The sequence below is a fragment of the Phoxinus phoxinus genome (assembly GCF_949152265.1).
Source record: "Phoxinus phoxinus genome assembly, chromosome: 16".
Classification (NCBI taxonomy): domain Eukaryota; kingdom Metazoa; phylum Chordata; class Actinopteri; order Cypriniformes; family Leuciscidae; genus Phoxinus; species Phoxinus phoxinus.
Window position 1 is genome coordinate 25,166,155 of NC_136891.1, and position 22,644 is coordinate 25,188,798.

A 22,644-nucleotide genomic window follows, 5' to 3' on the forward strand; every position below is an offset into this window, starting at 1 on the left:
AATGTTGAGGCTGAGCCCTATGAATCCACCAGTTTGAACATGCCCTGTGAAGTGAAGTGACGGAGGGAGTGAATCCTCTGATGACAGTCAGAACAGCTAGAATAAGGTCTTTATCAGTCCTTTGTTGAGGCGAATAGGCCCAACATTCTCAACTGCTGACATATCAAACAAATATTTGTATAAAAGTAATTTGCTTTACTTATTTAAATAATAATAAGACACGGTTTAAAACGTACATTTGTAGCCAAATGTTTGTGTGTGTTTTCCAAGACAAACCCGGAAGTTGGCTAAATATGACTAAACCTATTTTGTTTGTATTTTTTTTTTTTCTATATCGCATATAGACAGCAAAATGTGTGTATGTAAATGTGTAAAAACACTTTTTCCTTAATCAAAAATGACCGTAATCAAAAAGCATCCACATAAATCACGCCCACCAGCATACAAAACCACGCCCAATATAACAGACCACGCCTATCAAACCACTTCGACCGCACACGCAATATGCATAAACCCCGCCCACCGGTCTGACTGCCTGCTACAGTGCGAGAGTTACTACAGCTGCGGACCGGTTCCTCCTTCATCGTACATTTATGGTGTTCTACCAAGCGGCCAACGTCGATTTACATAGTGATTGGTGATCGTCCGGTAAGTAGACCGACATCATGGTGAAAGCATGTAGCTGTGTAATGATATCCAGCCTGCTGTCATAACCTTACAGCTTTCACATGACGCAACACAAAGCGAGAGCTTTTCTGTCTTGTACTGTAAGTCGGTGCCAGTTTAAAACATCAGTGGATTTGATCTGTTGGAAATAGTCGCGGAAGCTTTGGAGGTTTTTGGACACCGTGGCTGTCTCTCAACAACTAGTGAGCCGCCTACATAGACAGTACTTTCGGGGCATTATAGACGCGTGCAGATGTCTATGCGTGCAGACTCGGGACCAACCGACAATGCAGTCTAGGTAGCTAGGCAGTTCAGTAGCTTTTGAGACACAGCCTACATTCTGGACATGGCGTGTGTGAATCGGCCTTTGCACAATAAAAGAGCACAAGTAGTGCAGTGCAGTCACGCATACGATTCTTAAAGGGACAGTTCACCAAAAAACTTTGGTCAATTATTTACCCTCATGTCCTTTGTATGACTGCTGTGGAACACAAAACATGTTAGGCAGATTCAGTCACCCTTCACTTTCTTGGCATATTTTCCCCATGCAATAGAAGTGAATGGTTACTGGGGTTGTCATTCTGGGTTAGGAGGAGGAACAACATGGTGAGGGTGGCAAAGTTTTCATTTTAGGGGTGAACAATCCCTTTAATTTGTTAGTCAGTGTACCTGGTATTATTTTAAGAAGGTTTGTTCCATTATGTTATGCCCTGTTACTCATGTGGGTGAAAGGTGAGTGCCTCCACCTCTCTTGTTTATAATGCAGAGTGTGTTTTGTAGTGTGCATCACATCAAGTACATGACTTAAGACTTGTACAAGACATTAACTCTTACATAAACCTGATGTATGAGTGATTTTTTCCATCACAGTGACTGAGTGAGGGAGGTGAAAAACAATAGTGTGCGCGTGACAATGACTACAGACAGAGAGCCTCCTGTCACTGCTAAACTCCTTCACCTTGTGTTTCTCTCCACCTTCTGGGGAATGCAGATATGGGTCACCTTCATATCGGGTAGGTGTGGTCACTGTTGCCCCCCATTTATTAATTAAATACAAGGTCAAAAAAGTATGAAAAGAAAGCATTAAAAGTATGCTAAAAAATGTATTTCCTTTTTCACAAGGGTAGTCTTATTTATACAAATGTATTAAAAATATAAACAAGGTTTATAATATGCACAGTCCTTAAGGTTGTCTTGATTTTTACTTTTGTTTTGCTCAGGCTTTGTGATGGACAACCATCTAAACCGACACACGTTTGGCTTCATCCAGAGCCGGCTTTTCCCGTTTTACCTGCATATCGGCTCAGCCTGTGCTTTCTTCAACCTCACCATCTTCGCCATGTACCATCCCAGCAACATGCTGGATGACAAAGAGTCGTTCCAGGTATTCAGAACAAAATGTTCCCCGATATGTGCATCCAAAAATGACGAATGGCCCTCGTGTCATTCCAAATCTGTACGACTTCCTTTCCTCTTTGGAACATAAAAAGAAGATATTTAGAAAAATGTGCTTGTCACTAAGCACAACTGCAGCGTTCAAGCTTAAAATAAGTCTTGAGCATGATATTTATTTATGTCTTCTGAAGTCATGTGAAAATTCTGAGTTTCAAACCGCTGTGATTGAATCCTTGAGTCAGTGAATTGAACTTCAACTGAATCAGTCCGATTCATTTACAAATCATTGGTTTTATGAACTGACTCCGCTGATTTATTGACTCAAAAGAAATAATTTAATCGAGCATCTCTACTTCTCTCATGAATTTCTGAATGTTAAGATTTAAATTCTGCTTCTCACACAAAGCTATTGTGTGCTACAGAATATTCTTCTGAAGCGATAAAAGTCGACTCTCATTCAGTACTTTTATGATGCTTTTGGTCCTTTTTGAATCTCCGGTTGCATGAAAAAGAGCGGCCAGTGCATTCTTCAAAATATGGTCTTTTTTGTTAAATGGAAAATAGGAAGTCATGCATGTTTGGAATGACATAAGGGTGAATAAACAATTATTTTTAGGTAAACTAACTTTTATGTAAGATGACAGACTCTCTCTTGATTCTACTAGCTTTCTGGTTTCTCCCCAGATCTTCATTTATTTTGTGTGTGTGACTGTGGCGGCAGTGAACGCCCAGTGGTTTGGTCAGATGACCTCGGAAATCATGGCGGACATGCACCTGATTGAGCAGGCCTGTGGATTGGGTCAGGACATCGGACTCTCGTCCAATCGGGAAGCCTACGCCAAGCTCTGCGAGACGGACCTCAAGTATAAAAAGCTGAGCGGTCGGCTGTGGCTGTACCACCTGCTGTCCTCCCTTTGTAACCTCTGCTGTATCGTGTGTAACGGATACAGCCTATATTACCTGGCAGAAAACCTCACCTCCCTCTGATGACCTTCCTGCCTTATAGTGGAGTTATACTCCCACAGTGCAATGCAAAACCTTCGGTTAGTGTCTGTGTGACTCCGGCAGCGACAGCCTGCTCTCAGGTACTGGATTACTTCCTGACAAATCTGCTCATTCTTGTTATGGAGTGTCTTTTTTAAAAAACATCTTTGTTGTGCTAGTTTTAGTATAGATATATGTATAGAGAATATTTTTTGTAAATGTTATAGATAATGGCTGTGGATATTTAAATGAAAAAGATGTTACACTGCATGCTTGAGGAATGAGGGGGGAAAAAACGACACGTGAGTTTAGATGTACAAAAATGGGAAGTGGAAATGTATTTTCTAAACGTTTTCCTTTTTTTTTTTTTTTTATATTCTAGAAGTTATGGTTTTCTGAACAACCTCACTCTATCACAAACAAAAATATTTTATCAAACTAGTTGGTTTCTCTGGTTCAACAGCCAGCCTCACCCTTTTCTCTTGGACTAGGTGTAAATGTATCAACATGTTCACGCACAATCTCTGTGCACTTCTACATTTTTACAGGGATGAATATGCTAATTATGCCCTCACCTTAATGTTGAATTAGAGCTTAAAAAAATGCACCCTGCACCAGTTGTACCACAATATATATATATATAAAATATGCACTACTTGTTAAAAGTTTGGGGTCAGTAAGTTTATTTAAAAAAAATAAATGAATACTTTAATTCAGCAAGAAGGCACTTGATCAAAAGTTACAGCAAAGTCATAAAAATGCTACAAACGATTTCTATTTAAGAAAAAAAAAATGCTGTTCTTTTGACCTTTTCACTCATTAAAGAATCCTGAAAATATGTATAACAGTTTCCACAAAAATATTAAGCAGCACAACTGTTTTCAACATCACTAATAATAATAAATGTTTCTTGAGTAGCAAATTAAAAGCATATTAGAGTGATTTTTGAAGGATCATGTGACACTGAAGACTGGAGTAATGATGCTGAAAGTTCAGTTTTGTCATCACAGGAATAAATTACATTTTAATATATATTACTATAGAAAACAGCAATTTTAATACTATTTCGCAACTACTGTTTTTCTATATGCATTCACAAATATTACTGCCCCCAAACTTTGTCCACACTATGTCAGCTTGGTTCATTAAGTATGTTCAACGTTGAGGCATTATTTCATATTTGCTGTTAAGAGACATTTACAGATGTAGATGCTCTCTATCTGAAACCATCAAGTTCACCTTTGTCATCATGACAAAGAAACCAGTTTATCTCCTGTTTGACTGCTTTTGCACTCTGTGCCTTTGCCTTGTATTGCAGGTGTTAAGCAACAGCAAACCGGACTACCTGGGTGTATATTGACAGTGTTCTTTAGAGGCATTTTTGTGTGAAAAGCATGTGATGTGACTCACTAATGTCTTAGTCATATAAAATTGTGTGCATTCAGATAAGCACCAGTATTATAATGGCTACACCTTGATATGGAATGTAGATTCTGCGTTCAGTCGCTTTACACTAATGCTGTCTGTCCACCATATTCGTATCGGTTACTGTACAGTGCCTTGCATAGCGATATCTTCCAGTTCTCAGTAGCTACTGTATGGCAGTTCACAGTAAGATGCTGGTGAGGCTTTGAGTTTGTCCCTGTAATTAGGGATTGGCTATATTTTATCAATGCAAATGAACCGGCAGCTATAACAGTGAACATGTGAATGATTATATTTAGTGTGTTTAAATTAAGAAGGCTTTGAATATCAGTATAACATGGTCAATGGAATCAAAATACAGAACAACTTTGTGCTTGTATTATGTCATTAAAGTTCCATGGATTTTTTAGCTGAAGTTTTGTTATTGTCTGGCTATGTAGATGAAGTAGTAGATTAAGAATATTTTTGCATACCAGCTCGTCAACTAACAGGTAAAATTCTCAGAGTTTTAAGGTCCTCTCAAGTTAGGAACAAACATTCTTAACACAGAACGCGTTTTCAGCTTTGGAAAAGTAGTAGAATAGGGGGAAAACGCAAGGTCTCGGGACGCGTTTTTTTTTTTTTAAGTTGATTATTAGTTTGATTAAGTTGATTGAGCGCCGCGTTTTTGGAACGCCGTGTCATTCGCGAGACGCTGCAAAAAACGCTAGCGCAACGGTTATACACGTCAGTCTAGCGCGCATTTACATAGAAAAACAATTGAAAAGTAGCTCATTGGAATGGAAAACACACGCGTTCTGTGTGAACGACCCCTTTACACTAACATTAATATCATTCTTTCAAGTGTCGACTTTAATAATGTTCTCGAAACGTTAGAACAAAAACATTATTTATAAAACATTTTATCTGTTTAGTTGGACTTTATTATGACCATTTATATGGAATTATACGTTTATCTCTGTAAAGCTGCTTTGAAACAATCTACATTGTTAAAAGCGCTATATAAATGAATATGACTTGACATGACTTTGTTTGTTAGGCTAGGCTACTACTCGTTTTAGTTGAGTTTGCAAAATGAACAAATGATGTTCCCTTAATGTTCACATAACCAAGAAATAATATTTTTACAAAACTGGACAATTTGAATGTTTCAGAACATTCAGAAATAAGGTTTGTTTTATAGCTTAATGGGAATGTTAGCAAAACATTCTTAGAACATTATGTTTGGGTCTGTCTGATTAAAAGGTAATTTCATTTTATATTGCATCCCTTTATGTAAAGCTGAAGTGTGTATTTTTGGCATCAAACTGCAAAGTTAAAATGTCAAAACGTTCAGCTTGTTCCATTTGTAATTTGTGCAGAAATAACAAGTCACCTTGAATGAAGATTAATGTCTGAATATGTGATGAATGTAGGCTACAGCTGTTGCAGTTACATTGTGTACTGAAATGGGATGAATGTTTTTTTGTTTTTCAAATAAATGAATACAATTGTGTTCGGATTCTTATTTTGTTCTCAATCTCAACAGGCCAAAACTGTAGACTAAATGTAAAATGATAAGGAGAGCTTGTATTTGGAGTTAAATATTTTACTGGTATAAATGCACATATATTTTACAAAAAACTACAAAAGATCTAAAATAAGAACATGTTGAACATTTTGTAAATATATAAGTTCAGATGCTGATTGGTTTCATGTGACTAAAATATTTATGACCATAAGCAGGGCAGTAATGCAGATTAATACAAAAATACATTAACAGATTAATCAAAAACATAGATGTTGGATTTGATACCAGGTCCCAGATTTTTTTTTTTTTTTTTTTTTTTTTTTACTTTACAGATTACAAGTTAGCACACCCAACCAAGTCGTGAACATTCGTGAACATTTACAACCTGATCTCATGAGAAAATGTAACTATTTTACGAGGTGGCGACTTGTTCCCTGTTGTGATGTACTTTTCGAGCAAGAAAACAAAATTATTCACGCCAGTAAACATCATCAGAGAAGAGATGTTGCTCCAAGAGGGAGGGGAAGTTATTTTGATTAAGGATTATGAGGGCACAAAAAAAAAAAAAAATTATGATGATAAATTATTTAAAATAAATCTGCAATATTCCATAAGGATTCAAAGTGGCTAACTTCGATTTCATGGTGACTTTAACAAAAATAAAAACATAATGATGAAGGTTCACCCCTAACCCTAACTGTGTGTACAAAATTATACGAATAGCCACTAATTCGCTAAAATGTAAAATAGTTATGAAATGCCATGAGAGTGTTAGTCATATATATTAGATTCTCGATCCATCCCTGTATGGTATATGGAGATGGATATCACAATACAAGCAAACTTAAGTTTATAATAACTGCTTGGGCACTAAATTAACTCATTTCTTGTCATTAAAGTGGATAGCAAAGTCTAACACTGGACCCAGTGTTAATCCTGAAGCCAGGATAGAGCGGTTGCGCAAATGCAGTCTGAATTTTGTGGATGAGATTCATTGAGTCTGTGATGCTGTAAAATGCCAAAATCCCCGCAGAGAAATCGACATAAACGCCAGCCCTGTTAGCCCACTGCATTTTGGGAACCTTAGTTTCCTTTCCACAGTGCCAGAATGTGTAGGTATCCTCAGAGCACACCAGACTCCAGGACTGGGCGTTGTGTCCAAATGCACACTGGGTACTCTTTCCTTTCCTGCTGATGTCCTCATAGGACACTGCGATGTGCACTGGACCCTTCCCGCTCCACTCGGCCTCGAAGTAACAGCGGCCGGTCACGCTCTCTCTGCACAGAACCTGGCTATAGTTATCAAACCTCTCTGGGTGGTCAGGAACGGACAGAGATGTTTTGATGAACGTCACCTCTCCACTCTCTGAGCAAACGCTGAGGTTTCTGTGAGCGGTGTTCAGGTCTAGAGTCAGGGGACCCGAATCTGAAATCCAGAGACGCAAGATACGAATTAACTTGACAGTTTCTCTTTTGTCGATTGTACTGATTTCGTGTTGCATGGGTGTGACTGTGTTACTTACATTCCGAGAACTCCTCCCTGACTTTGGGTTCAGGGGTAGGAATAAATTTGAGGTTTGACACTAATAAGACAAAATATAATAAATTCATACGTATTGTACTTCTTCAACTAATTTCAGCTTCTTTTATTATTTATAGTGTTTGGAATACTTGCATGCATTTACTGAAGCCTGTATGAATATACTGACAATTATTATATAGTAATAGTAAGAGAAACACACTTTATAAACATTTCGAACAAAACAATATTATCGTCACATGACATAATAAATATGTAAATATATTTATAAATAAAAAATTCAGTTTTCAGTTTTCAACTCACTTATTCTTTTTCATTTCAAATTCAATCATTTTTCCATTTAATTTGTAAATAAATAATTAAACATTATTATTTCATGTTAATTAATAGTATGCGCAGCATTGTTGTCAAATGACCTCATCACATGTGGCATCCAGTTATCATCTGGCAAGTATAAGGAGTTATGCTTATGTTCAATATTTTATTTGTAAAATGGATAACATTGACATATGAATAAATAAAAACTAAATTAATTATTTCATGTTAATTGTTTTGAACAATAGAGTGCAACATTGTCATTTGACCTCATCACATGCATGTGACTGGCATCCAGTTGCCATCCTGGAAATAAGGATTGTTTTTCTTTAGAATTTAATGCAATCTTTTTAAATTTAATTTTGTTAAAATAAATACAAATGCAAAAGTAAATTAGACTTTTGACAGTATTATCAAGTAATGAATAAAATCCGATTCTGGTCCATTTGTCACTTTGGGAATGTAATATCAAGTCAAATTGAGTGCATTGTGGGATTTTTCTGTTGTAAAAAGGTGCTTGTTTTGTTAAAGGTTCAGTAAGCAATTTCTGAGAAACACTGTTGATATTTGAAATAATCCCAAACAAACACACTCACTTTATTGCTCCGCCCTCAAAATGCACGAACACGTAATGCAAGAGTGGATGTCTCTTTATAGCTAAAATGAGCAAAATAATGCTTTGCCAAAAATACAGAAAATGACGAACTAATGACAAGAAAGAACAAAACATTAACAAAGTATAAGAGTATATGCAAGCAAGAGGTTGTTAGTCTCCAGCAGCAGCAGCAGCTCCAGACAAACAATGACCCTCAAAACTGTCCTGTTAGCTAACATTACAACAACAGCATATCTTGGTTCTGTGAAACTGCAAAACCAATGTTACTCGCGTATCAAGCAGAAACAACGCAACCTCTGCATCTGTTTTTAGGCCTTACCGCCTAGGTCTCCAGCGCTGGAAAGCTTTTCTAATATTAAAGGGATAGTTCACCTAAAACTGAAAATTAGCCCATGATTTACTTCTCTGAAGCCATCAGGTGTATATGACATTCTTCTTTCAGACGAATACAATCAGAGTTATATTAAAAAATGTCCTGGCTCTTCCAAGCTTTATAATGGGAGTTTTTTTTTTTTAAGTAACGGTACATCAAAGTGCATCCATCCATGATAAAAGTGCTCCACGCATCCACGCATCTATGTGTAGGGTTAATAAAGTCCTTCTGAAGTGAAACGATATGTTCGTGTAAGAAAAATATCCATATTTAAAACTTTATTGACTAAAATAACTAGCAGACGGCCCTACGCATCAATTTACGGCAAAATACTAACCCTTGAACTTGACTCCCACAACGTAATGACGAACTCGGCTGCCCAGCCCTGTTTGTTTGAACCGCGAGAGACATTAAAGCTTACGCTACTCCTACATCCTACGTCATACACTTACATTGACAAGTGTTACTCTTCTGGCGTAAGTCTACTTGCGTAGGCCGTCTGCCGGAAGCTAGTTATTTTCATCTGATCATAACACTTCTTTTTCCAGTGATATTCCTCTGACACTCTTGAAATCTCCCTCTTTCTCACTCTCTCTCTCTTCTTTCCCATCATGAGTGGACACGCCCCCTACTACTGATTGGCTATGTGTTGTGCTGCTCAGTTTGATCCACTTTCAACAGCGTTTCTCAGAAATCGCTTACAGCACCATCCAAGTATTATATATACTGCAGGAATAGTAAAAATAGTAGTTAGCGTCCTATTCCAAACATAATCATTTGACGACTCACCTTTTTTTGATAATTTCTCTATTTTTTTCCGGCACAGATCTTTAATGTCCTCACTCAGAGCTGTGAGTTTTCTTGACACCACATCGAAACAGAAGTCTGGATTGGCTAGAACTGCAGGAGAGGTCACCAACTCTGGCAGACTACAGAGTGTTTCATAACCCTGAGGAATAGAATTAAATAAACTCTTAGATCGAAATCACAGATGACCCAAAAGCACTGATGTTACCTTGAGGAACTGAGTTTCATCATCAAGGCGTGCAATCGTGTCGTATTCAGCATCTCTCCTCTTGAACTCGGAGATCTCCTGCTCTAGTTTCTCCATAAATCCATGTGCCTCGTCTAATTCCATCTGCTCCTTCACTTTGATCATCTCCGTCGCCTCGAAACAGAGAGCTTCAATGGACTGAATCAGCTCAGTGAAGATCTTCTCCGTATCCTCCACCGCTGCCTGGGCAGAGCTCTGTTTGACAACATACAGAACCAGAGAAGTGATGAGTCCAAGAGTGCAAAACCTCACTGCCCATAATGAGTCTCTTACTAATAAGTTGATAATCCACACCATCCCGCTTCACCATCAGGACTTTCCACGTCCTCCTGGCAGTAATGGACTCACCCTGAGGGACAGTGCGGCGTGACTCAGATCCTGTAGCTCCGTCTCGCGCTCCTTTATGACCTGCTGGAATCTCCTCTGTGACTGCTTAAGCTCTCGCTGCAGACCAGAGATGATACACATTACACACATTAAGAAACATTCATACACTGCAGAAAGAAAAAAAAATTCAGTGGGGTTCTATTTTACATTTTAAAATGACTTATTTTTAATAAAACCATTTATGCTAAAGTTTATTAAGAGGTTTTTTCATATTTTTTTTATAGTGATAAAGTATGTTTTAAATAAATTAAAATAAATGTAATCAATCAATCAATTAAATATAATAAATCCATAAAATTATGTCATAATGGGATCCCCTAAAATATATAAAGCAACTGACAGAACCCTTTAGGGTTCTATATATATAACCTTTTCTTAAGAGTCTACAATAACTTATTTTTGGAACACACCTCTTCTGTGATGAACATGTTTTTAATTTCTGATTAAAATTCATTTAGATATATATTGAGGCATAATATCACAAATCGAAAGATGTCCTTTTATCATAATGAAGGAAAAAGCCTAAATAAAAGTGCATTTTTTAATGATTATTTATTAGGGAGAAAAAAAGCAGTGAAGCAGTTTTGTTCAAATAATAGGCCTATAAATATTTGAGAAATTTTCAGTCATGGAGTACGGCCAACATGCAGAAAAGAATATAAAATAGGAAATTACGTCATTTGGAGGATCCCTGCAGACCCTCATGATATATATATATATATATATATATTTAATAATAAATATATATATCGATATATATATATATATTTATACATTAGTAATTAATCATATTTATAATATATATACCGGTATATATATATGTGTGTGTGTGTGTGTGTGTGTGATTTCAGAAGGATTATGTGACACTGAAGATGGCGGCAGAAAATTCAGCTTTGCCATCACCAGAAAAATATAGCTTTTACAATATTTTACAATAAAAAGTTATTTTAATCATTTAAAAACTTATTTTTCAAAAAAGTTTTAATAAGTATACTTGAGTTATCTTTCTTTAAGCTAAATACTTATATTATTTGTTGGTATTAATTGGTATTATTTGATCTAACACAATTAGACAAATTAGAAAAAAATATCTTGATCAGTTTACTACTGACTTATTCATGAAAGTAAATAGAAAAGTTAAATCCTCTTATTAGGATACGTTATTACAAAGTTTTAGCATCACATTGAAAGTCAGATGAGAAGTCAGACACACCTCACAGAACATGACGAGGTCCTGCTTTTCTTTTGCAATGTCTTCATCATTCCTAACTCCAGGTATGGTGTGAGAACGGATTCCAGTATGTCTCAGTCTCTCAACAACTTCAGCAAACAGAGTGTTTTTGTTGAGTGCAGGTCTCGGGGAGAAAGTTTGCCTGCACTGTGGACAGCTGCACAACTTCCTCTGGTTCTTCTGCTCCCAGAAGAGCTTAATGCACTCCATGCAGTAGTTGTGTCCACAAGGAATGGTTACGGGGTCTCGCAGGAGTTCCATACAGATGGGACAGCTGAACTGCTCCTGGTTGACAAAAATACCAGCCTCTTCTTCTGCCATAGTTAAAGTAAAATACACAGACTGTCCACATCAGCTTTGTGTGTGGAGAAAGTATGGCGTTTGCTTCAAGTGCCTCCCACTAGTAGTGACTGGAATGGGGGTTGTAATGGGAGGAGTTCATTGTGTAATGTGTCAGTGTCACTGTGTGGCCATGTTTCAGAGGAGTCACAGGCTTTTCATAGGAGTCACTATTAGATCAGTGTTGCTGTTTTGAAAATAATATTTTCATCTTTACTTCAAAAAGCACATATTCACAGCTTTAAGTAGGCTAGAAAAGCTTCTGGAAGGATGATCCAGGGATCATGGTGGTTCCAATGCATGTCTGTTCATGTCCACTGATGAATGAGTGCACAATGACTATGTCTCACAAGATGTTTTCTGGTTTATGTCTGCACTATAATTTATAGGAAAAAATAAGGGTGTGGATATCTATCTATCTATCTATCTATCTATCTATCTATCTATCTATCTATCATCTGTCTAAAGGCATTCCTTTTTTAATCAGCTTTAAGCGTTGGAAAAAATTTTCAAATCATTTTTTTGAATGCCGAGAAAACTTAATAGAATAAATATTAATAGAGAATAAATAATATAAATGGATCACAGATAGACACTGTGGGGATTATACTCTTAAAACCAAAATGTAAATATTAAATTAACTTTAACATACCGGGCTATCGATGAAATCAGCATCTTTTTTTTCAAGTGTCTTTGTACAGTATTTATTTATTCCACACTAGAGGCCGCTCTCGTCATAACCCAAACCCACTGTCGTCACTACCGGTGAGTTCACCTCAAATAAATTAGATCAAAATGGGCGGGGTGTTGCGGCCAAAACTTTTTTTTAATATTGGTCAAATACAATGTGTATAAATAATCATTATCATATTTTAAATCGCCACTTTGTAATATCAATTTATTGGCTATTAGTTTCTCAGTGTGATTAATTCAGGTGCAAATTATAGTCCAGAGTCAGACCCATAGACGCGTGATAACAGTTACTTTTCTCCGCGATGGCCTCGATCGGACCAATAACAGTCGAATGTAATACTGTGGTAAGGAATTTCTAAAGTAATTTTATAGATATAAAAAATATGTTTGTTCGTCAGATAAAAATCATTGAAATTAGCTCGTTTACAGTTTTATATTGCATAGTGTACATGTATCGTTAATAACCAAATAAATGTTCACGGATTTGAATGTGACTTCTGAGCCACCCATGTGATATGATGTGAAAGCTAATAGCAGAGCCCATCTACGTCTTATTAGACATTCTCTGCTAATAGTAACATTTGCCGTTTCGTGTATGCGTGCTGTTCTGTCTAAAAGCCGATGGCAGCGCACCCGTCTTCTGCCTTTGGCTCAACAGAAACTTACCTCTCAGTAACAAATACATATTTCATATTCTGCTGCACTTCTAGTTCTACACAATCTGTATGACAGAAGGCAGCGCAACATACGCAGGTAAGCCGTTCCCTTCACTCGGTTAGACGAGAGCTGTGTGTTTATGTGGCAAAGCATCAGCATTTATTGCACACTTAGCCTACTGCTGCTTTGTTGTTGATGTTTGACCCATCAAATGTTTGTCAAGCTACAAATGAGTTAAACCATATACTTGAACTATTTTGCACTTAAACTTGCAAAAGCACCTCTGGAGAGCTGTGGTCACTTTTATAAGGCCCTTCAAGGTCCACGTATATTAAAGTTTGACCTATTGCACCAGAGTTCTGTTCTCTTGTCATATTTCTGTGATCCTGCAATAGGGCCGTTTATGGAAGCCCATTTCAGCTAAAAAATCAATAAAAAAGCTTTGGTCAATTTGCACAAAAAGTGATAATTTGACAATTATTAATTAGTTTGATAATACATAATTTAGTTTGAGATAAATGGAAATTATGGCGTATGAGATTAAAAAGTAAATTATAAGATAAAAAGTAAAAATTATGACACTCTGTATGTACTGTACTTAGAATGTCATAATTTTGACTTTTTAGTGCTGTCAAAGGCTATGTGTGTAGGCTATATATATATGTAGTTTATAGTTTGTACATACCGGTACACACACACATGTTATTTATTTACAAACTGTTATGTTACATGTGATAAATCGCGATTAATCGATTTGACAGCACTATATTTTTAGTCTCATAATTATGATTTTTTTATTCTTATGTGGCAAAAATGGGCTTGCATAGCCATGAGTCTCGTGCATGTGGTGATAACTAAAACTTCTTAAAAATGAATAAGCTTGTGTTGTGTTATTAAAGGTTGTATCAGCGATTTCAGGCCCAAACATAAATTATCACATTCATCTAATCTTTCCTAACGATCCGCTAGCTGCCCGCCCCATAAGCAAGTTTTCAAAACAACGTGTCTCTGTAGGCAGCCTAGGCTCTGAGATTTGCACACAAAAACAATTGGTTTCACCAACCACTCAAAACCAAAATAAACAGTGTTCCAACCAATCACCGACAGGGGCTGGGTGTTGTGAGTTTTTGCGCTCGTGCACGGTGACGTCTGCACGCGAAGTCGGAGCTGAAGAAGAAGCCAGCGTCTATCAACAAGAGAAATAGAACATGGCTGAGTCAATCCCCAAGAGGAGGAGGATTAGGGCGAGGGTGAATGGGTGTCCCTTATTTTGTCACACTGGAGGTGGCAACCCTAGCTAGTGCTGACTTGTTTGGATGTGAACTGTGTGTGAAAATATCCTTCTTGAAATAATATGAGCGAAGCTCGACTAAACTTGGGTAGCTCTAGCTAAGAAATGCGCGTGCATGATCGTTTTTTTTTCATGATGCACGAAACGGGAGGGAGGGGCGAGCTAACTTGGTTTGTTTGGGATCTAGCTTCAAACACAAACAGAAGTGACGTCACCCACAATCGCTGATACAACCTTTAAGGAAGATTGCATGTTAAAGCAGTATCATACCCAATATTCAAAAATATTCTCAGGTCAAGCTCAGGTATTTTATTATTGATTATAACTTATAGAACTTATAAATTATTTTTTATTAACTATAATTTATTATTTACACATTGTTAAGAACATGAACAGGGTGAACCTTAACATTTTGTATAAGGAATATCATTCAGACTTGAAATTAAAGCTTGCATTGATTTGGGTGTCAATTTTAAGTTCATTTTGAAGTCATCCAAATTTTAATTCACACGTTCACACGTGTGTGTGTGTGTGTGTGTGTGTATACTTACCGGTATATATATTTTTGGTCATAATTTCTTTTAACCAAACCTATTATTTTGGGCCGTACAGAGAGGCCTTAATAAAAAAATTCCTTTGTGAGAGTATGAATGGAAGAAGGATATCATTCCAGAATTTCCCAACCTGTAAAACTAGTTTAAGGACACGCCTCCTTTTCTAGTAAGCGAACAGCTACTTACAGAAAGAGGTAGTGCTGCAATCTCATTCTCTTATTCTGTGTATCGTGTCTACTGGTGAGTACATTGCATTTTGGGTTATTTTGTTTACTTTTTGATTTTCTAGCTGTGTAGCGTGACATTTAACCCTCAATGATTGTGCGGCAGTTGGCCTGTAGGGGTTTGACCTCTCACCTGTGTGCGGCAGTCAGACTGAACTGGAGATCTCCAAAGATGGCCAGACCAAGCTCAAGTAGGACACTAGCACTTTGGAGGAGATTGCTGAAAAGGTTTTTGGGGATGTTGTGTTAATGCCTGTGAACTAAATGACTTGGAATTTGTGTTTTATTTGCAGATTTAACAAAATTTCGTAAGGAGTTTGATAAAGCAAAGCACATTGCTATCATAACGGGGGCTGGAGTGAGTGCAGAGAGTGGCGTACCAACCTTTAGAGGACAGGGGGGCTACTGGAGGAAATGGCAGGCACAGGTAACACACACACACACACACACACACACACACACACACAGCAAGCTGTTTTAGCATATATTAACAAAATATGACTTATACCAAGGTTTTTTTTGCAGAGGGACACCGTTGATATTATAAAGGCAGCTGTATATTTTTTAATGTAAAAATTTCATTTATACTGTGAGAGCGATTAAATAATACGGTGTTTTGATAACTAAATAAAAAACGTTTCCATAATTAAATAATAATCATTAAATAAAAATCATTATACTAAAACAAATTGTTAAATTATCATCTGACACACACTGTGACACGCTGTGAGAGCGATTAAATGGAATAATATTTTGATAACTAAATAAAAAAAGTTTCCATAATTAAATAATAATCAATAAATAAAAATCATTATACTAAAACAAATTGTTAAATTATCATCTGAAAAATATATATTTAAAATATTTAAAAAGATATCTAAAGATTTAGAAAAAAAAATATCAGAAAGCAAAGCAGAATGAAAAAGTATTACATTTAGTGAATGTAAAAAATAATTATATGTATAATTATATACATATTTCACAAATATAAGTGCACACTAAATTTGAAGGCCCTAAAAAGACATTTTCCAATAAATATTATTAATAAAAATCTCTATATGATTATTCATATACATATGCACGTCTCAATGAAGAGATTGGTTGAATCTGTGTGAGACTTTAAAAAGCAGTGGAAAAGTTGCAGTAGTAGGCTACCCGTGTATACTCAACTGCATGTCTTTTCTTCAATTTATGTTTCAGTGTTATATACAAAAGGGCCTGTAAAAGATAGTTTACATGTTGCATTGTAAATAATGACTGTACACTTTTAACATCTATTTAACAGAGCACATAAACAGTAACCTACTGTAGTCACAACACATGTATGCAAGTTTAATAAAAAATAAAATAAAAAAAATAGCAGAGATGGAATGTGTAACTTTTTGTTGTTGTGGTTTTCCATTAAAATGGCCATCTCTTGGTCTTTCACCTCTCGTTGTCTTTCAGGATTTGGCAACCCCTGAAGCTTTCTCTCGAGATCCTTCTTTAGTGTGGGAATTTTACCATTACAGGCGTGAGGTGGGTCACACATCACTGACTAAATGGCCACCAATATCATAATGGCATTTTTTTTTTTCATTTCAGTGACCAATTCACTTTAGTAATCATACATTTGATAATGTGGTAAAATAAAAATACTTGGATTATGTTAATTATTAAATGAGACTGTTTTGCATGCTTAGAATTGCAGTGAGGAATTATTTCTGGGCCTGAAATTAAAACAGCATCCACATGGGGGTGGAATTACTACTAGAAAAGTAGATCAGTTATGATTTGCATGCTTGCATTTAAAAAAAATAAGAGCCATTATTAGTGTTTTCACCACACCAAAATTCAGTTGTAGGTACCAATACCTTTAAAACATCATCTGCTTAACTTGTAAGTTTAAATATTAATACAAATTAATTAGTTGATTTTATTATACTGGGCTGTTGAATGCTTGATTCTGATTGGTTGATGTGCGTTCTAAGGCGTGCAATTATTTTCAGTGAAACACACGGCTGAAGTATTTCCAGCAGGTCTTGACTGGATTACAGTTCCATATCACTTCGCCAGATGATTTCAGTTATTTCAAAGGTCCTTACAGATTACAATAGCAAAAGAACCAAAACCCACAACGACGCTGACCAAGCAAATACATATATTACACAATGGTTTAAAAAGTACAACATATTTCCCTGTTGTTTGCAAGAAAATTACGTTTTATTATGTACGGAAAGCACATTCTCTTTCTCCAGATAGAAGAGACTCTGCTGCAGAATACTGTTGAGGGACGTACAGATTCAGGTAATACATATAGTATACATGCTTGATAACTCTCTCTTTCTCTCTAAGTGCATAAATAACTGCATTAGATTGATATCAGTGGCTGAAGTGTCCATTACTAGCTCTAAAATGACGTTTTGCAATTGGCAACGGAGGCTTGGGATTAGATGCTTAAGAAATTAGTCCTACACATAAAAGCCTTTTAATTAAAAAAACCTGACAAACATCTTGAAATACATCATCTGAACAATGTTTTGAGGTGTGGTAACCGTAGTATAAGCGGAATAATTGCAACAATTGTCTAATAATTCAACGGCCCATTGTCAATTATCCCTTACATATTTTAATACAGCACCTTTTTTTAAATGTATATAATACTTTCAAAATCATAATAAGTCATTAAAGGGGGGGTAAAATACTTAGTTTCAGTCAATCTCATGTTAATCTTGAGTACCTATAGAGTAATAGTGCGTCCTTAATATCTCCAAAAAGTCTTTAGTTTCATCATATTTATAAAATAAAAATACAGCTTTCCGATTCTAACCGGAAAAAGCCGAGGTCCTTGATTCTGGGCGTGGGCGGAGCTATAGAGTCAAGCGGGAGCGCCCGGGAAGGTTTGCTTATTATCGATCGTGGTGCGGTATGCCATATTACTATATATATATAGTATTTGGTTTGCAAATCCAGCGACGACCTGGGTCTTGTTAATAAAACATTCGTCACTGAAATGACAAGAACACAAAACCGCACTTGCCACACTCCTTTGCTGTCCCGGAAATACAAACTGCATCCACTGTTCCAGTAACACTGGGTTCTTTGGGAAGCTGAACAAGGTAAACTTTCCCTCACATCCCAAAACACACTTTTTTGGAGACATTCTTGACATCAACCATTCCTATTTAGCGCTGCTGATGATGATTTCCGGTAGTAGCGCGTCGATGCATAGATATTATATAGAGATATATGATGTCTATGCGTCGATGAGCGCGGTCTTTCTCTCCTCTGGTCGACGTGTGCGTGAACGCGCTTTTCCGAGAGCAATGCTCATATAAGGAGTTCCACTCTGGTCTACGTCATTAGATCTACGATAGAAAAAAACCAGCCGAAACGTGTTGCAATCCGGAAGTATGATTTTCAGCACAGAAATTCTCTGTTATTCGTTCAAAATAACTTTTCAAACTTTGGCCATTATTAGCATGAGAATCCATCTATTTAACAATGTAAACAACTCTGAATACATGAAACACCATTGTACCCCCCCTTTAAGTACCTGTAGATATTTACACACTGGAGCTGCAATTAAATTGCTAATAATGATTATCATTAAATAAAAGTGTTTGGTTGCATGCTAATATATGCAGGTAATGCGCAGTAAGATGCCGAACCCAGCACACCTGGCTATAATGGAGTGTGAGTCCCGTCTCAGCCAGCAGGGGCGCTCTGTTGTGATCATCACTCAGAACATCGATGAACTGCACCATCGCGCTGGTTCCAAACACGTCTATGAGATCCACGGTGAGACAACGGCTACTCAGACCAGGACTGGATCATGTCACCATTATAGTACATTTATTTTTGGCTAAAATCTGATTAACAGAGCTGAAAATGATTGGTCATCCATTTGGAGGGTGTCCCGTCTTTCTTTCCATACAATCGATTTAGGTTCTTCTCTTCAACTGATATCTCTCTCTTTTGTCTATCTCTCTCTAGGTAGTCTATTTAAAACTCGCTGCATGAGCTGTGGAGAAGTCAAAGCCAACCACAAGAGTCCAATCTGTCCTGCTCTGGAGGGGAAAGGGTAGAGCTCACGCAAACACATCACCATTATTTTATCAAATATTTAAACCACAAGAGACTGCACTCTCCTTATATGCTCCTTATTGTCTTTCTTTTTCCAATCCTCAGAGAGCCTGACCCCAATGCCAAGGATGCCAGAATACCAGTTGATGACCTGCCCAGGTTTGTGAGTGTGTCTGTTGTTAAAGAAAGGGTTGGTAATTTCAGAGAGGCTAGCTTTAAAAGCATAAGATCCCACCCTCCCTTCAGAGCGTCTCCAAAGCCATGCCTCCTTCAAAACACATAAATGCGTACAGCAGAGTCTGCAAAGCTTCACGAGATGAGAGACGGCGTTAAACTACCTCATATCTCAAAGCACATACCATTACAATAATAAATATAGCTGCAGGCAGCAACACGGGGCCATGCCAGAGCAAGCAGACCAAGCATGGCGCACACATAGCACAGCCAGCACATCATGTACAGCAGCACAGCAAGTACTGCAAGCACAGCAGCACAGTAACAATTTAATCACCTAGAGCAGTGCGGAGCCATAAGAGCAAAAGATTAGAACAACACAGGAATAGACATCACATAATATACAATTTGACAAAGTCACCCCAAGAGGGATTTGTACCCACGACCAGAATGGTTTGGGATACATAGCACATGGTTTAGCAGCTTGCGCCACTCGGAGGATGCTGGTTTAGAAAGCTGCAGAGAGGTTTCAGTGTAAGAATGAGCACACGAAAGCAAGTTAACAAGATTAGCATGCTAAGCTAGCTTAATGCTAATGTAGCTAATTACTTATGATGTGGTACATGGTACAAATTATATATCCACGGATTCGTCATGATGCAAGGAGTCGATAGACACCAATTTTATAATTTTCACTTCAATTGTTTACAAGTTACAGCCTCTGAACCAATTTAGGGTCATCCTCGTTAACTTTGTGACATCATAACTTTTGAACAGAGATGAATATGAAAAATCGGGGACAGTACTTCTGTGCGGCTTTTTCCAAAGATCATGTGAGCAAATTTAGGACAATTTTGAACCCATTTTGAAAGAGGAGTAGCAAAATAACTGTTTTACATTGGTTCCAATATGGCGGCCAGTCACATTGTTGGAAAATGACAAATGAGACATCGTTGGAATCGGCATAAGCCAAGGAATATAATGGCATAAAGAAATCAAATTTCAAGCAATGTTTGCAAAAGTTATAAGCGTTTTTGCAAAAAAACATTATATCTCTGGAACACTAGGTGGCGCTGTGATAAAACTTATCAGATACCTTCAGGTCATGGTAATGATGATCCATACCAAATTTGGTGAAACAATTTCAAATAGTTTAAAAGATATTGCAAATTACGACAAAATTCAAAATGGCGGACACATGGTACCGCCCACCATGGCAAAATCTATATCGACAGATTCGGCATGATCCAAGGAATCGATTGACATCAAGTTTATAATTTTCTGACAATCCATTCACGAGTTATTGGCCAAAATAGCCATTTTCCGTATCTCATGACCAGTAGGTGGCACTGTTTCCAACTTTGGCATGGACCCTCAGATCAAGCTTCCGATGAAGCATACCAATTTTCATTTCAATGCATTAAAGTTTGGCCGAGATACAGCCTCTGAACCAATTTTGGGTCGACCTCATTAACTTTGTGACGTCATAACTTTTGAACAATGACGTATAAAAAAAATCGGGCACAGTACTTTTATGCAGCTCAGTCCAAAGATCATTTGAGCAAAATGTGGACCAATTTGGATCAATTTTGAATGAGTAGTAGCGATCAGACTGATTACTGTACTTTTCAAAATGGCTGCTACTGTAATGGGCGTGGTCTTAATGTATTATATTGGTTCAGATCAGTATGATGAGAGCAATCAGGTGTACTATGTCTCATTTTTGTGGATCAAATGGTTCAAAAGTTACAGCCATTTCAATGTTGAATTTTTGAACTGGTGGTGGCGCTATAGAGTGTGTCCAACAGACTCCAAATTTGGTCCAATTACTATTCATGGTCATATCTATAACTGTGCCAAATTTCATCATTTTCCTATGTACGGTTCATAGGGCTGCCATAGACTTACAGAGGAGGAAGAATAATAATAATAATAATAAATATAGCTGCAGGCAGCAACACGGGGCCATGCCAGAGCAAGCAGACCAAGCATGGCGCACACATAGCACAGCCAGCACATCATGTACAGCAGCACAGCAAGTACTGCAAGCACAGCAGCACAGTAACAATTTAATCACCTAGAGCAGTGCGGAGCCATAAGAGCAAAACATCCTAAATGTTATGAACATGTTAATGTACATAGAGCACAGTAAGTACTGTAAGCACAGCAGTGCAGCAATCATTTATGCACCAAGAGCAGTGCGGAGCCATAAGAGCAAAACATCTTAAATGTTATGAACATGTTAATGTACATAGAGCACAGTAAGTACTGTAAGCACAGCAGTGCAGCAAGCATTTAAGCACCAAGAGCAGTGCGGAGCCATAAGAGCAAAAGATTAGAACAATACAGGAAAAGACACAACATAATACACAATTTAACATAGTCATCCCAAGCAGGATTCGAACCCAAGACCAGAATGGTTCTGGATTCACAGCACATGGTTTAACAACTTGCGCCACTCAGAGGATGATGGTTTAGGAAGCTGCAGAGATGTTTCAGTGTAAGAATGAGCACACAAAAGCAAGTTAACAAGGTTAGCATGCTAAGCTAGCTTAATGCTAATGTAGCTAATTACTTATGATGTGGTACATGGTACAAATTATATATCCACGGATTCGTCATGATGCAAGGAGTCGATAGACACCAATTTTATAATTTTCACTTCAAATGTTTACAAGTTACAGCCTCTGAACCAATTTAGGGTCATCCTTGTTAACTTTGTGACACCATAACTTTTGAACAGAGATGAATATGAAAAATCGGGGACAGTACTTCTGTGCGGCTTTGTCCAAAGATCATGTGAGCAAATTTTGGACAATTTTGAACCAATTTTGAAAGAGAAGTAGCAAAATAACTGTTTTACATTGGTTCCAATATGGCGACCAGTCATATTGTTGGAAAATGACAAATGAGACATCGTTGGAATCGGCATAAGCCAAGGAATATAATGGCATAAAGAAATCAAATTCAAGCAATGTTTGCAAAAGTTATAAGCGTTTTTGCAAAAAAACATTATATCTCTGGAACACTAGGTGGCGCTGTGATAAAACTTATCAGGTACCTTCAGGTCATGCTAATGATGATCCATACCAAATTTGATGAAGAAATTTCAAACAGTTTAAAAGATATTGCAAATTATAACAAAATTCAA

The 22,644-nt window shown here is 37.1% G+C and overlaps 3 protein-coding genes across 7 annotated transcripts in view; 2 read left to right on the top strand and 1 right to left on the bottom strand.

Annotated features, from left to right (window-relative positions):
• The first annotated feature begins 504 nt into the window (after positions 1-504).
• On the top strand, positions 505-5,976 carry LOC306983234 (transmembrane protein 205). Its single transcript, XM_079583429.1, has 4 exons — positions 505-648; positions 1,537-1,679; positions 1,887-2,050; positions 2,746-5,976. Exons 2-4 carry the CDS (start codon positions 1,580-1,582, stop codon positions 3,046-3,048), a joined length of 567 nt encoding a protein of 188 aa, XP_079439555.1. The 5' UTR covers positions 505-648; positions 1,537-1,579; the 3' UTR covers positions 3,049-5,976.
• A 74-nt stretch (positions 5,977-6,050) lies between these two features.
• Positions 6,051-13,371, bottom strand: ftr85 (finTRIM family, member 85). 3 transcript variants are annotated; one of them, XM_079583413.1, is made up of 7 exons: positions 13,365-13,371; positions 11,479-11,781; positions 10,227-10,322; positions 9,840-10,073; positions 9,614-9,773; positions 7,504-7,563; positions 6,051-7,406 (listed from the first exon to the last, which is right to left on the bottom strand). In XM_079583413.1, the coding sequence occupies exons 2-7, from the start codon at positions 11,755-11,757 to the stop codon at positions 6,874-6,876; spliced, it is 1,362 nt and encodes a 453-aa protein (XP_079439539.1). In that variant the 5' UTR covers positions 11,758-11,781; positions 13,365-13,371; the 3' UTR covers positions 6,051-6,873. The 3 variants fall into 3 exon arrangements, with proteins under 3 accessions (XP_079439539.1, XP_079439538.1, XP_079439537.1); XM_079583412.1 differs by lacking the exon at positions 13,365-13,371 and adding an exon at positions 12,488-12,567; XM_079583411.1 differs by lacking the exon at positions 13,365-13,371 and having other exon boundaries at positions 11,479-11,899.
• The window catches only part of sirt5 (sirtuin 5), a 40,179-nt gene continuing 30,137 nt past the window's right edge, over positions 12,603-22,644 (top strand). The window contains exons 1-8 of one of the 3 annotated variants that reach the window (XM_079583421.1): positions 12,603-12,872; positions 13,239-13,281; positions 15,320-15,445; positions 15,548-15,681; positions 16,701-16,772; positions 18,881-19,034; positions 19,230-19,317; positions 19,425-19,478. In XM_079583421.1, coding sequence (XP_079439547.1) covers positions 15,346-15,445; positions 15,548-15,681; positions 16,701-16,772; positions 18,881-19,034; positions 19,230-19,317; positions 19,425-19,478 — 602 coding nt within the window. In that variant the 5' untranslated portion in view covers positions 12,603-12,872; positions 13,239-13,281; positions 15,320-15,345. Of the gene's footprint in view, positions 12,873-13,014; positions 13,282-15,319; positions 15,446-15,547; positions 15,682-16,700; positions 16,773-18,880; positions 19,035-19,229; positions 19,318-19,424; positions 19,479-22,644 lie in introns of those variants that run through there. The other 2 variants (XM_079583422.1, XM_079583420.1) reach the window with 2 other exon arrangements.